Source organism: Thermobia domestica, chromosome 5, assembly GCF_964235325.1.
Source record: "Thermobia domestica chromosome 5, izTheDome1.hap1.1, whole genome shotgun sequence".
In the NCBI taxonomy this organism is placed as follows: domain Eukaryota; kingdom Metazoa; phylum Arthropoda; class Insecta; order Zygentoma; family Lepismatidae; genus Thermobia; species Thermobia domestica.
Genome location: NC_137458.1, coordinates 26,454,584 through 26,471,156, shown reverse-complemented (window position 1 = coordinate 26,471,156; position 16,573 = coordinate 26,454,584). Strand labels below are relative to the sequence as shown.

At 35.1% G+C, this 16,573-nt stretch overlaps 1 protein-coding gene and 1 long non-coding RNA gene across 5 annotated transcripts in view; one reads left to right on the top strand and one right to left on the bottom strand.

Moving 5' to 3' along the window:
- LOC145685800 (uncharacterized) overlaps nucleotides 1–1,738 on the bottom strand; it is a 56,219-nt gene extending 54,481 nt beyond the window's left edge. The window contains exon 1 of the long non-coding RNA XR_014131484.1: nucleotides 1,630–1,738. This is a non-coding gene — a long non-coding RNA (uncharacterized LOC145685800). The remainder of the gene's footprint in view (nucleotides 1–1,629) is intronic.
- Nucleotides 1,273–16,394, top strand: LOC145685799 (uncharacterized). Of its 4 annotated transcripts, none has more exons than XM_081758346.1 (3): nucleotides 1,273–1,681; nucleotides 9,044–9,568; nucleotides 14,454–16,394. In XM_081758346.1, the coding sequence occupies exons 2-3, from the start codon at nucleotides 9,192–9,194 to the stop codon at nucleotides 15,703–15,705; spliced, it is 1,629 nt and encodes a 542-aa protein (XP_081614472.1). In that variant the 5' UTR covers nucleotides 1,273–1,681; nucleotides 9,044–9,191; the 3' UTR covers nucleotides 15,706–16,394. The 4 variants fall into 4 exon arrangements, with proteins under 4 accessions (XP_081614472.1, XP_081614470.1, XP_081614474.1 ...); XM_081758344.1 differs by lacking the exon at nucleotides 1,273–1,681 and adding an exon at nucleotides 1,926–2,076; XM_081758348.1 differs by lacking the exon at nucleotides 1,273–1,681 and adding an exon at nucleotides 2,076–2,194.
- The last annotated feature ends 179 nt before the right edge of the window (nucleotides 16,395–16,573 follow it).

Here is a 16,573-nt window from a genome sequence, read left to right as displayed (position 1 = left end):
ATAGAAAAGGATAATGGAAAAATACATAAAATATACGCAATAATTTTCACCTTAAAAAACACTTAAATAATTGTAATAACTCTTACTTTCAAAACGGTGTCACTAGTTTTCCGGGTACAAATGGCCCGCTGCGAAAAGAAATTCGTTTGTTTTGAATTTTTACTTACTTTTCCACACTTGATTTTACGTTTCAACATACTATGACGCTGCCAAAACTTCATGATATGATGCTCTTTATCACACAGTTCTTTGTAATAAAATCGCATGTTTGCATTATCTCCATCACAAATGTTCATTGCTGACACGAACAGAACATTTCCGCCATTCATTTCCAACTTTTTCGCATTCTTCTATTCTTCCGGTTCAGCAAATACCAGTAGCTACACTTACAATACGTTCACTCCCATTCAAAATGTATTTTAATATGGTATCTAATGACAGAAATTACATATGTTTACACTCTACTTCTTTCACGAAAAGTGTTTAAATCTTGTTTTGGTAGAGCCGTCAACTCCAGTGAACCCCGTTTAAAATACGTACTAAATTTTCATTTTTGGGCGGGGGGTTCTATTCCTTTGTACAGATTTACTTTAAGAGGCTTCGGAGTACGAACATAATAACATGGAGCAGGCGTGTCAGAGAAGATTTGTGAACTCATAGAGGATGGCGCATGGCATTGTATATGGCATAAAATCTCTTACTTTACGTATTGAATTATGCATTTGTGCGTTACTAAAGACATCACAGATTGGTGTTGCAAATTAACATAACACATTACCAGCGTAAATTTCATAATTTCATGAATTGCTCAAATCTCGGACATTTCTATAGTTGCGCCTGATGATTTAGTATATTGACTTCGGATACTTTACTTCGTATCCTGTGCTTACTAGCTACCTTATGGTTGAATCCGTGCATAAGATCGACTTTAATGTTTTCTACGTAGACACGTGTCTCACAGGCAAGAACACAACCATGTAGATTATTTACACGCTAGTCTCTTAAAGTATTATTACAAATTTGTATTGTAAAGTGTACAGATGTACAGCAAATCTGCACCATTATTGCGCTGAAGATTGCACTACGATACTTACAGTTAAATTTTTCCATTGCAATGTTTATACACGGCACAGTATTTGCAATGTGACGCCTGTTGATCTTGGAAACTACTCCTGTTTTAAATGTATTATTTTATAAGATATTGTCTGAAATGTATATACCATTAGCTTATATACGCAACTCAATTCCGTTACGGAATAAGGCGGATTTTCATGTGTCCTTTACCTCCGTGAGTTGCGAGCGATTGAGCTAAACAGCCAATGAAATCACGCATCGGAGATGGCGCGCTACACTCGCGTCAGAGTAGAAATTTGTTCAATTCTGACGGAAGTAGCGCGCGTACACTATTGTATTCACTGACTAACATGGCGGAAGTCGCAAACTTTCTATTTTACGCATGCGCATTAGCTAGGGAGTAGTAATTTGGCGCAATACACGCACGGATGTATGAAAACGAAAATAATTTACGGTGAATACGCTACATGTGATGCTTCCGTTCTAACGCGGGCATGAAAATCCGCCTATAGACTTACAAGGGTTTTAATTAATCAAATCATGGAGTTCACTTACCTTATATATTGTTTGTCTTCCATCGTTGTTAATTCCTCGTTCAACTCGATAAGTAAGTCGATTTAATATTTGAAATTCTTTAATCCAAGAGATCCATTCATCCTTTCTTCTTATACTAAGCCTAATTACATTGTTTTGTAATTTCACGTAATTAATATTTGTAGGTAGAATATACATTATTCTTCCTGGCATGAAGCCCTCCACAGCTCCACTAGTACTTCCAAGTGAACGATTCGATTTGTGTCACTACTCCGTTTCTGTCACAGAATGCAACCATAACGTATGAACAATTCAACCAATCAAAACTGCGAAATTTCTCCGGTTGTGGATTCTCGGGCGTGAAAAAAAAAATGATACCGGGACTGCAAAAAGAAATGTTACCGAAGAAGAAGAAGACGAAGAATTATCAAACATGGTGAAGGATTCACTAAGCACTGAGAAAGTAAGGTTAGTGAGGGCAGTTATGGAAACCGCTAGCGCGTGGAGAATATAGTTTTAATTTCAAAAATGTTTCTATGAAGCATAGATAAAACAATTTTACCTCTCTGACCTATATGATGTATCTGTGAGCACTTATTTCTTTTTTTTTTTTTTTTTTTTTTTTTACTTATTGTTTTTATAGAAGTAAATATACCAACGTGAGTTCATAATATTTTAAATTCCCAATATGCAACTTTAAAATGCCCGCTCCAGCTGGTACACTCACTAAGAAACAAACAAAAGGAAAAAAATTAAGTTTATGAAAATGGATCCAAAAACTTCCCTAATCTTAAGCTAACCCGTTCCTACCCCCTATCCTACTTATCTAATATATTACCATTCTATACCAGCGTGGTCTTAATTATGTATGTGAGGGTGAAAAGCGCATTGTCCTCTAGAATTTATCACTCTCATCACAAAACCCCAACTTAGCATAGATAGAGTTCACGGGGTCCACCAGAGATAATTGGGTGCAATTTTACTATAAGCATCCACAGATTCTAAAACGTACAGAAAATTTAGGCAAGTCCTAAATTTACCCATTTTATGTCGAGAAGTGAACCAAACCAATCTCTACGAGGCTTCTAGTACGTTCCTACTACTACTTCTATTATTACTTATACTATAGATGCGTATAGTAAAATTGCACGAAAAGATGTTTACAAGATAAATTCTTTCATCTTTTGTATAGAAAAAAAAAAGAACCCTACAATTAAAAATAAACCAATTTGTGCTAAGTGACCGCCAAACGCCAAGAAAGCCGTGTAAGTGATCCAAGCAGTGCGAATATGGTGCTCGGATGTGAGTCCTGAGATCAGCCTAGTAATTGCATAACGTGGAAAAGTATTTCTTCTGCGGTCTTCTCCTTGCTACAATCAATCACTAGCAAATTTCGAAAATCAAAAAGGAATAATTTGCTGCTGGTAATTTTGTTGTACAGTATTCAAAATTGGACCAAAACAATTGACACGTCACGTGTGACCTACCTCTCCAGGAAAAAGATTGTCGGCATGTTAACTAGATTCCTTTTTCCAAATTTATAGATATGACATTATCAGATATACTTTCTCGCCGTTTTTGTTCTAAGACCAGATACACATCGCTATCGGATAAGAACACCAACATAGCAGTAAGGAGGATTTTCGCTTCATCTAGTAACGAAATTACGATCTATGAAATCTAGGGTAAAATTTAAGATACCTAACTTCGTGCAAGTACGAAGGAGAGCAATAATTTTGATTCAAACCACGTCTTTATGTGAGAGTAGTCTCAGTATGTTTTGTATTCAATAGTAGTGTTTCATTCGAGAATTTATTGTGGTAGTAATGAGTTCAGAAGATTCCTGAAAGAAATATTGCAAAAGCACCTGTAACTGTACTTCAGTCCGATCGGAAGAATCCTCCGGGAAAATTTGAAGCTCCGGGAGGAGCCATTCACTTTCGTAGAGAAAGAAACTTTAGAAGATTATCTGGCGACTATTATACAAAGTAGTAGGACTCACGTCTGGCAAAAACCAATATATGTAAAACGAGAAACATAGCATATGGTTGTGTGTTTGTAATGTGTAGAAAATCATGGAGCTTTACTTTAGGCACACTACTGAAATAATTCTTGAAAACATATAATTGTTTCACCAATTTCCTTCTTATTGTCCCCTGAAGGATTTGCGATTGCCAACATGAAAATATGTCACTAGGCCTACATAAAATTCAATGGGGCCACCAGAAGTGTTGTTGAAAAATTAAAATTCTTTTACAAATTCCATTTAACTGCAGATTCTGGATGTATATCACAACAACTGTAGCGCAGAAAATCACCAACCTGCGCTAAGCGGCCACTAAAAAACACAAATGGTATCAATTCGAGTCAGGGCAGTTCGAGCGCGGGGCTGTGTGAAAAGGGAGCAGGCGTGTCGCTGCCGGTGGTTACATGCAAAAGGTTGTAAAAAGAAGTAGGTTAAAATATGTTTCGATAACACTTACAATGGTTTCATAGTAGCAATGCTTCACTTGTAAACATAGAATACAGCTTCTGTATACTGTACAGAAATACACCATTGGTGGAAAGTAGCATCTAAGTGAGCCGTTTTTCATATGCATTTACTTATTTTATCCGCCGTAAAGCCCTTGTAATGATTACGATAGTACCCCTATATTTGTGAACCTAAGATACAGCTGTATAAAATTTTGTCGCTTGCAGAAAATTGTTCCTTATAAATATAACTTCTCATTCATTTTTATGCAAAGTATTCCATTTTACCTGTTAATCTTCCAAGATGTGCTCGAAAACTATACCGCACTGAGAAAATAACGCTTTTCTGTGTCCTACAACAAGCAAATATCTCTACAAAATATTACAGTACGTCTTAAAAATATTATCCATTTTTAAGATGAAAATTTGCGTAGCATTGCTGTCATGTTTGTTTAACAAATATAAATAAAATATCTTCTACTATATTTCTAAATTTAGTTGAAGATATTTTAGTTTTGGCGCTTTCTACTCATGCAACACTGATCGTACGTTGAGTATTGGTAAATTTGTTTAAAAGAAAGGAGAAAAAAATCAATCACCTTACCTCGATAAAATGTAATAATGTATAAGTCAAATATAATGATATTCAAGAAAGAACCCAGTAAATTTACGCCAAAAATAGCATGAGTGTGAAACAAATTCATAATATGCTTAAATTTGCAGAGCTAGCTCCTAGAGATGTGTTGAACGAAACGTGAGATTTCTAATTTTCAATGTCTGCTTCCAACCAAAATGGCGGATCAAAAATTGCAGCCAAGCTCTACTCGTCCGAGAAGATGTTTTGTTTTGCCTCATATCTCAGTCAAAAAAACGTCATTTTTCGATTCTGTAAAACCTTGTGTACTCTGCAAGAATGACTGTTGTGGTTTAAAAGTAGATTTATACAATGGAAGAATTGTAGCTATTAGGTGTAAGACTAGTATAGATTGAAAATTAGGTGAAAATGCTATTTTATTTTTTTTTTTTCTGGTTTTCAATTTAATATTAATCTGTTTAGCCATATAACTTTTTAAACAATTTTTTATTCGTGAGAAGTGATCCGAAAGTTCATTGTATTTTCGTCTTCAGACGTGAGTTTGGGAAATGAAGGTCGGCAGAGAAATAGCTGATATATTTGATTCTTAGTAAAACGGTCGTTGTGGCCTCAGTGTTGAACTTTTTGTGTACAATTAGGTACTTGATAGATAACTATAAATGTTTCTACTTTACTTTTCCATATGTAATTCTGATTGAAGTGGCGTCCTAGACAACATAAATTAAGTAAATTCTGAAATATTGCAACGCCCTCCTACCCACATTGCAGTTCCGTCACTGTTTACATCGTGCTATTTATTCTAGTGAAACAGGCGCCTTTATGTAGTTGTTCAAGAAGCGGTCCGCGATAAATGTAATTTTAGGTAGTTTCAAAGCATTCTATGTGTCTGTAATGTAGTAATATCATTTATGAATGTTTCGTGTAAATTCCAGTGAAAATTGCATCAACTTTGAACAAACTGTGACTGAACCATAAGCAAAAATTTAAAATTTATTTTCTTTAATTTTCTATAAGAATAACATTGGTTGTAAACAGTGCACAATTATTAGTTTATACTGAAGTGAAACTTGGGCGATAAATTATAGTGTATTTTAATATTTATAGTGCACGAACAATGAACTGATCTGTCAAAAATTATTGTTCAGTTTGGTAGGTTTCACTTGGTAATGTGTTATCTAGGCACTATTCGACACCTAATGTCAGGCAGAAGAATCGAGGAGCTGTATGTTTGTATGTGTGTTTGTTTGTTGGGCGGGGGGGGGGTTGTATTCGAATAATTTTTTTGGAAAAATGAAGAATGGTAATGCTTATTCCAAAGCAATAAGGGTTCATTATTCTGTATGTTATACTTCCTGTAGATTCTTTAAAAGAGTTTAACGAAAAAAGCAAAAATGTTATCCGAAACACTATTTATGAATTCATGATTACAATTACAAAAACTATTGAAGATCTTCAAGGGTACATCAGCATCAAACCACTAATCGACATTATTGAAAAGGCTGTACAAAATGGAAACTTCTCGAGAAGTGTTAGATTGTGGTTACGGTATATGAAACAGGTCAAACTTATTCTTCTCTACATTCAAGCAGATCAAGTCAGGGATTGGGAACTACATTTGTATTGTATTAGATCAATGATGCCTTACTTTCTCGCAGCAGGTTCACATTTTTAAATCAAATGAGCCCATTTATTTGCACAGAAAGTGAAACAGTTGAATGAAAATATGGACAACGCTGAATTTAGGATATTTTACTATTTAAAAAAGGACAAAATATTGAGTGAAGATCGCCAGATATAATAACAGAACAGTGTCTTATGAAATCCATGAAAGTAAGCGGCGAGAGTAACACAAGTTTGAGGAGTGGCTGATTCTACTTATCAAGATGGGTTTCCTCATGCCCTATAAACAGGAAAGTATCAGAAGTTTTGGAGGACTTGTGAAAAACGTTTTGCATCCTGAAAACGCTGAATATCGGCCATTTAAACAGTCACAAGATTACTCTGATCTGACAAAGCTACCCTATTGGCTACGCTTCACAATCTTTTCAACAATTGTCCTAGGACTTGTTTATAATTATAGCTATCGGGTTGGTTGCTGATGATAAAACGAATTGTGACAGTTCAAATGAAGTTGCTGAAAAACTACTATCCTCTATTGTAGAAGAGTCCTTTGAAAAAATTAAACTTCAGAGGAAGAAACGACTTATGAAAATATCTGCCACTACCAATGCATTGATGACCAGAAATGAAAGTGTGGAATTCAATCAGCATCAGTTGTTTATCAAGATTACTGCTGTGCTAAAGTCAAACGAAAATTTACGAGATCATATCAAATATGAATTAGCTGCTCAACCACCCTCGCTTTTTGATGTTTCCTTGAGGAAGAATGCAAAATCAGCTTTAGCAGCTATCATTGAATCAGTTCAACCATGCGCTAAGGCTCCATCAACCTACTCGTCCATTGTAGGGAGAGGAGTTCTTCTCACGCATTGGCTTAGAATGAGATATGTGCCCGAAATATGTTAGATTTGTGCAGGGACGCTTCTCTCCATGTGATGTAGTGGATTTGATGTATATACCTGAACTTTGACAACTAAAATCCTGGAAAGGCAAAGAAGGGTGATGTCAAAAATGTTTTAAACTATTGCCTGTGACGAAAACATGGTGGCAAAGACTGAACAAGCTTGTGAAATTCCTTGAAGAAATCAAGGCTAATTCAATAATGATGGGCTATTTCCAGTCTGATGCAATCAGATCGAGACGCAGATACACTAACGTGCTCAACTCCAATAAATGAGTGTAAGACCAATGCCAGATCACTTGCAGTAATAGGTACTAATACAAATCTGCTTACAATTCTAATTGCACGAGGTATCCAGGAACATTATCTTTTAAAAACCTACTCAACTACGACATAACCAAAACACAAATAGCTTGGGGCCGATGAAGGACATCTTTCTCTTCCTGCACACAGCCACTGGATGTAACACTACGTCCGCAAAATACAGAAACGGGAAATCTACAGCTTTCAACTTGATGAAGCAAAATGACGAATTGTGTTCTCTGATTTCAGAAATCAGCATTCCTCAACTTAATCACCAAAAGGTAATTGAAATTTGAGAAACATTTCTGAAACATTAGCCTGGGAGACCCTCGTTCGATTCGCAGTGGGAGCTCATGTGGTTCGGATTCCACGTTAATCAGTAGGTCCCGTCTCATTAAGCCTCGCTGCTGAAATGGACATTAAACTCAAAACCAAATCATTTCTGATCCAGAAAGTGTAGCAGCTTCACAACATTCACTTCGGATTTATCTTCAAGTCCAGCAGTGGCTAGAGAACAACTTTAACCCTACTGAATCAGAGTGGTTCATAAAGGTAGATTGAACTCTGTGTCTTCAACCCTTCCCGCAGCTTCAGAAAAACTTCTAGAACTAATATCTTGTGACTGCAAATAACATCAAGAACGGACTGTGACGAATCATACCAATGCAAAAGGCAGACATTTAGTGTTCCAACTTTTGCACCTCATGGTTAGGAGAGGTCTGTAAAAATTCAGCTCCTCCTCCTTATGGTTTCGATGAAAATGATAATGATGTTGAATGACTGGCCAATATCTTTCGTGTATAAACTGTAAAACTGTCCTACAAGAAACATTTAATAACATTTTTCTTGATTTATCAATGTATCCAAATTATAAGTTCAGCTAAAACTTAACAGCGCAAAAATGTTGCCTTTCAACATAAATAAAATTAATACGTACATACATGGAATTGTTTTAATGATCATTTTATGGTATATATCGAAGTAGTAATTCTTGTAGAATATATAGTTTTTTCATAATTGAAATGTGTTTAACTTAGATACGTGTAAAAATATCATAGAAGCCAAAGTGCTTGGCGGCCATCTTGAATTCGCTATTTTGGATAGAAGCGGACATGGAAAATTAGGGGACATTTCAGTATTCGTCCTGCATGTAAAGAGGAACTATTCCTGAAATTTTAAGCTAATTATGAATTAATTTCTTATAAAATCTTAAATTTACTGGGCTACTATATTATCTCGTATGTAAGTGGAAGAAAAAATAGGCTCTTCTTTTACAAGAGAGAAAATTCTAGAAAATCGGATATTGGTCAGTAGTTCGATATTTCTCTATTTTCGGTATTTAGTTATATCGACATTTTAGCATGAGTAGTGGCAAATTTTCGGATTTTTAAAGTAATGCTTTCAATTCCTTTTACATCCCTAGTCTGATCCCAATGCATTCCATCCAGTACCTCAATTTACCTGTAGCGGCAATTATCGTTGTCTTCTTGTGGCCCGCTCATAAAGTTTGTTAAAACGAATAATATTTTTCTTATTGATTTCAGATCTATTTGTTTCTCATGAACATCAACTGCTGAAGGTTTCAACTTTCCAACATGAACAGTTTTGTGCGACGAAAATGCCTTTACATTATTTCAACTTTGCTTGTAATAAAATTGAAAAAAAACCGAAAATGCTCATATTAAAGTTGAAATGAAAACCGAAAACGAGTCATTTGAAGAATGTAATTATAAGCTATGTACTGGTAGTATAAATGATCATAAAGATCCTCTTGCTATAGCTTTGGAATACAAGGAAAGAGAAATTGCAACGAAAGTAGTGAATATCGCTTTTGAAACGAATGAGGATCAAACAATATCAGATTGGAAACTAACTTCGAAAGCATTATGTTTGGTGGAGCGTTTACCAATAAGTGTACTTGTGAAGGCTGAACGTTTTCATAGTAACATCACGCCAAGATCATCCGAACTTAGAAATATCACGAAAGGCTCAAGCAGTGACAACGATGACGGAGTGGTTGTTCAAGAAAATAATAATCGAGAAGTTTTTGGCAATGCGCAAGTCCTGAGGTACGTTTAAATGCGTTTATTTTATTTGGAGTATGTTTTGTATAAATATTTCTTTTCAACCCTTGGAATACTTCGTTAAATATTCTTTTTTTCTACACCTTAAACTATGTTATTGGAATCACAAACATTTGAATGCATAAAAAATGTAACATGATGCATAGCGTTCTAGGAAGTGAGACAGTTTGGCACTTTAATAACTATCAAAAGGTAACGGTAGATTGCTATAAACGTCCTCGTTACACCGAGTCTTGAGTGTTAGGATTGAATACTGACACGCTTTTAAGTAATGTCAATATCCTCTAATGTTTCTTGGTATAGAGAACAGTACCTGGCCAATTATTTATATCTTTCCTCCCCTCACTCAAAATATTTTCATAATATAAAAATCATATTTTAGTATTCACTTTTCTATCAGTTCTGAAACTGTAACATTATTTTATATACAAAACACCTTAGTAATTAAGAATGCCAAATACGGATCATACAAACGAATTATAGAGTTGTTTTTTTTTAAGTTGTTAACGTTACAGGACCATTTCACATACTGTGATTGCTCTAATATTGATGTATGTCGCATCACGAACGAACTCTTGTAGACTAAACAGAAATTCAGCTTTTCCTCATTTGCAAGTAGGTTATATTACTATATGGCTTCATTAACTTCACTGGTAGAAGTTCGCGTCTCAGAAAATTATATCTTAAGGTAGACTGTCTTATCATATTCACTTCTACCACGGGCAAAGCTTATAGATATTTTTTTTTCTTTCTACTTTTGTACGGCATTTCCAGGCAAAATAATATGTTCTCTTGAGGAACGCTTTCGTGTGTTCTTTGAACACTGACCATGTGACGGAGTCAAGGTTACTCACTGGAAATGTTTTCATCTCTCATTGGGTCTACTGATTCTGTCCTAAATCACGATAGTTTCCTTGGGCTTCTTGGAGTTTTCACGTGCTTCTTACTGTCCTCATTCCACAATTCTCATGCGTTTCGTCTCCTTTAGCCTGGGTTAATAAATATGGGATATTAAACTTAACCATTCTACAAATAAATGTTGACAGGTAATTTGCTCAAGGTAAGAGAATATAAGAGGGTTAAAATTCGTTTATAATCGATAAGATTCGATAATATTACGAGAAGGAAATTGTGAATAATTATCTATTTTCTTTCGATGTTTTTAAACGAATAGACTGTTCGATACTTCATTTTACTTAAGTATAGAGAGCAATACCTGTTAAGTAACGAAATATTACCAAGTTATAATTTTAGATTTTTTCTGTCTTTATTGATAAGTTACACTCTTTTCCCCGATCATTCTGGAAATTAGCCCTCCTAAAAAAGCAATTTTAAATATTTTTGAATGAAAAGAGTTCTTCGTGTTTCTTCTTTTTTTCATGGTGGAAAGTATGTATTCTTGGATGAGAGTATGGTTCATTAGTTAGAGATATTCTAAGATTCTAACTCCCGATCTTACAAGGAACGGACATGCACGTGTAATCCAAACATCCAAATCAACCCTAGTCCATTCGATAAGCATAACAAAGATATGTTCATCCACAAAGTATTGGTTGCCACGGACAACGGAGTAATGCCCTGGGGCTCATTAACCCTATTAATATAAAGAAAATCGTAGACTCGTAGTGAAATACCAATTGCATCAACACTGTTAATTGCAGTCATGCTTTATAGTTGATTTTCTTCTCCATGAAACAAGCTTTCAGAGGTGCTATGTATTGGGGCCCATAACATATTTGAACCGGTAAAATTGGGAGAATGCGGAGAAAATTCCCTCCTCAAATCCCTCCAATCAACTTTAAACTCCTTGGAGTGGCCCCGGGTGAAAGCACAAAAATCAAATATATCTCGAAAAATACTACAGGGGATAAGAAATGTGTGTAGCAAGTTTTGTTTTGATAGACGGAGTAGATACCAGTATAAAGATTGTACACCAATACACGCTTTTTCTCTGGGATTGAACCAAGGATCTCGCTCACGAATATGACAAGTGGTACTGAAGAAGTGGGATAGTTCTATAAGAATTAAAAATAATCTCAATGAAAGAATTGAATGATCATAACTTCAATACATATTCGTTTGCGCACGTTAGTTAGTAAGGCAATGATTATGAAAGGGAAATGAGTTGATTTTTAAATTAGCGTCCCGTTCAGCAGCGAGGCTATATGAGACGTGGATCTACTGATTAACGTGGAATCCGAACCACGTGAGCTCCCGCCGGGATGAAAGGGAAATATATACTGGATATCGTAAGTGGTGAAATTATAGTAACAAGCCTTAAACTATAGTAAATTATAGTAAATTTCCTTTCTGATAAAGGTAGGGAAAAAGGCCACAGATCGTTCTATAAAATGTACATTGTAAGAAATATCCCGCTCGACAGGATTTAGCTGGATTATATATAATCAGGATGTAATTCTTTTTGCCGTTGTTTCTAAAGTTTTAGACTGTAGCTAAGTCCTATAGGTTTAACTTCAGATATGTCCAATTGCCTCGAAATGCTGGGTTAACGCCAAAACTTTTGCGACTCATACTGAGAATCTAAGTTACAGTTATAGTTTGCGCACGTTAGTTAGTAAGGTAATGATTATGAAAGGGAAATGAGTTGAATTCTAGTTTAGCGTCCCGTTCAGCAGCGAGGCTATATGAGACGTGGATCTACTGATTAACGTGGAATCCGAACCACGTGAGTTCCCGCCGGGATGAAAGTGAAATATATACTGGATATCGTAAGTGGTGAAATTATAGTAACAAGCATTAAAGTATAGTAAATTTCCTTTCTGATAAAGCTAGGAAAAAAGACCACGGATCGCTCTGTAAAATGTACACTGTAAGAAATATCCTGCTCGACAGGATTTAGCAGGATTATATATAATCAGGATGTAATTCTTTTTGTCGTTGTTTCTAAAGTTTTAGACTGTAGCTAAGTCTTATAGGTTTAACTTCAGATATGTCCAATTGCCTCGAAATGCTGGGTTAACGCCAAAACTTTTGCGACACATACTGAGAATCTAAGTTACAGTTACGCTTACCTAAAACAGACTACAGAAGACAATATTATAATTGGCTATGCATAAAACCAAGTAACAACTTCAGGTGTATATCTCGTGAACAAGTTGTTTACATTGCGTTATGTATTTTCTCAATTAATATTAAAACCGGAAATGGTAGTATATTTTTAACTTTTCCGGTTTTAGTGGAGAGGATAGTGATTTTAAGTTATGAGTAGTTACTGTAGTTTCCAAAGCATATTCATTTATGTTTGTACCCGCCGTCGCTTCTCGCTTGCTCCCTACGGGACCAGCCCCGCAACTTTCGTCCAGCTTTAAGGCTCTAGACTACTAAATATTTTTGAAATGCTAACAGTTTTTATTGACCGTTTTTCGTAAGTAAAAAGAGATAATGAAATGTAACTTACCACAATAATAGATAATGTTAATCTACACCCGAAAATTCGAATGGGAAGAATCTTCAGTTTTTCCATCCATAGATTTTACACTGCGTCCAAAATTTGAATTACTCAATAATCTAGGTTAAGGCAGCGACTAGAAAAACGATCTCAACGGTAGTTGATAACTTATCATGTTGTCTTGATTCCTTGTTAACTACTTTTTAAATAATGTTTGTATTTATTTTGTAATAAATTTTGTGAGTTATTACAAAATAAATCCTAACATTATTTCATCTATATTTCATTTTTTTTAAATATAGAGTAGACCATTTATCTTGACACGCTTCTTTAACTTTTAAAGTAACAGCAATAAACAATTAACTTTTTCGCGATGTAGGTAATACCCAGGAGACGTTGTTTGATATACCTTGCAATATGAGTGATATAAACCTAGTATGGAATTTGCTTTCGTCCAATATCATTACATGAGGTTATTGCAAATTCAAAATCTGCATCTTAGCCGGAACCTAGAAGAATAGCACACTTGATTTTCTGGGTTGCGAGGAAAGGACGTTCCAGCTTTAGAACCTATGAAACTCTAAAAGCTTCTAATACTAATAACCGCAGTGAGACGACCGAGGCACTGTTTATCCTCATTATCCTAGCGTCCAATTCTACAATGGTAATCACATTTCTTATGAATAGGTGAAAAGAATACCAGGAATTGAAAAGTCAAGGTTTCTTGAAAGATTTTGTCACAAAAGCATCTAGATATGTATCGCATTTAAGGACGTAGATATATATCAATGGACATGAAGATCGTAATTTTGATAAAATATAATATATCAAAGCAATCCGAGGATATTAAAAAGATCAGCAGTTATTGTTATAGTGCTTCAAATGACATTTTGTGCAATTTTTTTAAAATTTGGTGTAGCCTTACTTTGTTTCCTTGTTATTATAGTAAGAGTATCTGGTATTTGTAATTGCAACAAGTTCTCGCATTTACTAAATTTTCTGACACCTATTGTAACAATATATTTCTTAAACATATTCATTGACTTCCTGCTTCGATATTCATCTACAATATCATGTTCGTTCCATACTACAGCATATGTACCTTGATATGTAATTGAATTAAATCTGATTCCGAATTTTCAAATGTAAACACAAGTTCAGATATTGGGTCACATGGCATTCTCATTTTTGCAGAATATAACCTGTACGAACACCCCTCGAATGTTCTAAATTCCATATTTCTACGTTTCATGTAATAGTTCAGTATCATGAAATTTCAGTTATCACGAAATGAAAGGTCCGATTGCGTGGCAACCCCTAAAATTTAAATAGTACAAACGAGTGTGATCCTATTATTGTGTATTTTTATACCAACGTTTCCATTTTTCTGGAGTCTCATATTATGTATTTCCAATTTGTGGTCGTTGATTTTTTTACTCTCCTTTAACATAATCTTTCCAGAAAAGAAAATGCCTTTATTGGACGAAAGAAAAGAAAATCTCATTCAGCTGCAAAAACTTATACGTGCAAAGAATGTGGAGAGGGTTTTACTACCAGTTCAAATTTGGAAATTCACAATTTAAAACATTCAGGTGAAAGAAAGCACATATGCCAAGGGTGTGGAAAGGGGTTTAAAAGTAAATCACATTTGGCAAGACACATGTTATCACATACATATGAGAAACCTCACACATGCGAAGATTGTGGCCAGGGATTTAAACATAGATCATCTTTGACAAGACACATTTTAATTCATAAAGGTAAAAAATCTCACAAATGCCTAGAATGTGGAAAGAAATTTATTGAGAAATCAGATTTGGTAAAACACATGTTCACACATACAGGTGAAAAACCTCGTAAATGTCAACATTGTGGAATGGGATTTATTCAAAAATCAAATTTGGCAAAACACATTTTCACACATACTGGTGAGAAAGCACACAAATGCCAAGAGTGTGGAGAGAGATTTTTTGAGAAATCAGATTTGGTAAAACACAAGTACACACATACAGGTGAAAAACCTCACAAATGCCTAGAGTGTGCTAAGGGATTTCTTAATAAATCAAATTTGGCATGTCACATTTTCACACATACAGGTGGAAAACATTACAAATGCCTTGAGTGTGGTAAGGGATTTGTTGTTAAATCACGTTTGGCATCTCACATGTTCTTACATACAGGTGAAAAGGATCACATGTGCCAAGAGTGTGGAAACAGGTATATTAAAAAGTCAGATTTGGCAAGACACATGTTCACACATACCGGTGAAAAACCTCACAGTTGCCAAGAGTGCCGAAAGGGATTTATTACAAAGTCAAGTTTGGCAAGACACATGTTCTCACATACAGGTGAAAGACCTCACAAGTGCCAAGAGTGTGGTTTCGGAGCTATTGGGAAATCAGATTTGGCAAGACACATGTTCAAACATACTGGTGAAAAAGATCACAAGTGCAAGGAGTGTGAAAAACGATTTATATTGAAATCAGACTTGGCAAGACACATGTTCACACATACAGGTGTAAAGCCTCACAAGTGTCAAGAGTGTGGGAAGGGGTTTGTTAAAAGGTCAGACTTGGCAAGACACATGTTCAGGCATACAGGTGATAAACCTCACATATCCCAAGAGCGTGGAAAAGGAATTAGTGGGAAATCAGATTTAGCAAAACACATGTTCTCACATATAGGTGAAAAACCTCACAGCTACCAAGAGTGAGCAAACTTGTTTATTAAAAGGTCAGGTTTGGCAAGACATCTCAGATGTAGATCAAAAACTTCACAAGTGCGAAGAATGTGCAAAGGCAATTGCTTGGAAATCAAGATTAACAAAACATGTTCACACATACAGGTGAAGAATCTCACAAGTGTCAGGAGTGTGGATATGGATTTATTGAAAGTCAGATTAGGCAAGACACATGTTTTGACATACAGACGAAAATCCTCAGAATTGCCAAGATTTTATAAGGGGATTTAGTGGGAAGTCAGGATTAGTAAAACACATGTTTACACATACAAGTAAAACCTCACAAGTGTCTAGAGTGTGGAGCAAGAATTACTAAAAAGATTTTGCAAAACATGTTCACAGTTAGCGGAGAAAACTACATATGCCAAGAGTGTGGAAAGGGATTAAGCAGAAAATCAAGTTTGGCAAGGCATGTTCACATATACAGGTGTAAAACCACAATTTCCTAGATTTCCAGATGATTCGCTAGAAAAGACACTTAACAGGACACTTCGTACTGGCAAAATTAAAAACCTTGTACTAAGAGGAAAAAAAGGGTTTTATTCGAAGGCCTACATTGGTCACGCACATGTTGACATGCACATGCTATCTCACAATAGACTTAAAATCAAACTTACCATTTGGTTTAATGAGCTTTTGAGTAAGCACTTGTTTACATATATATATATATATATATATATATATATATATATATATATATATATATATATATATATATATATATATAAAATATTGCAAGAAATATATTTGGCCTCGATAAGACTTTAATACAATTATTAGAAAAATGGGTCAAGATTTACTGACCGAAATGCTGGTTCTTTGTTAGGTGTTCTTAGCCCCG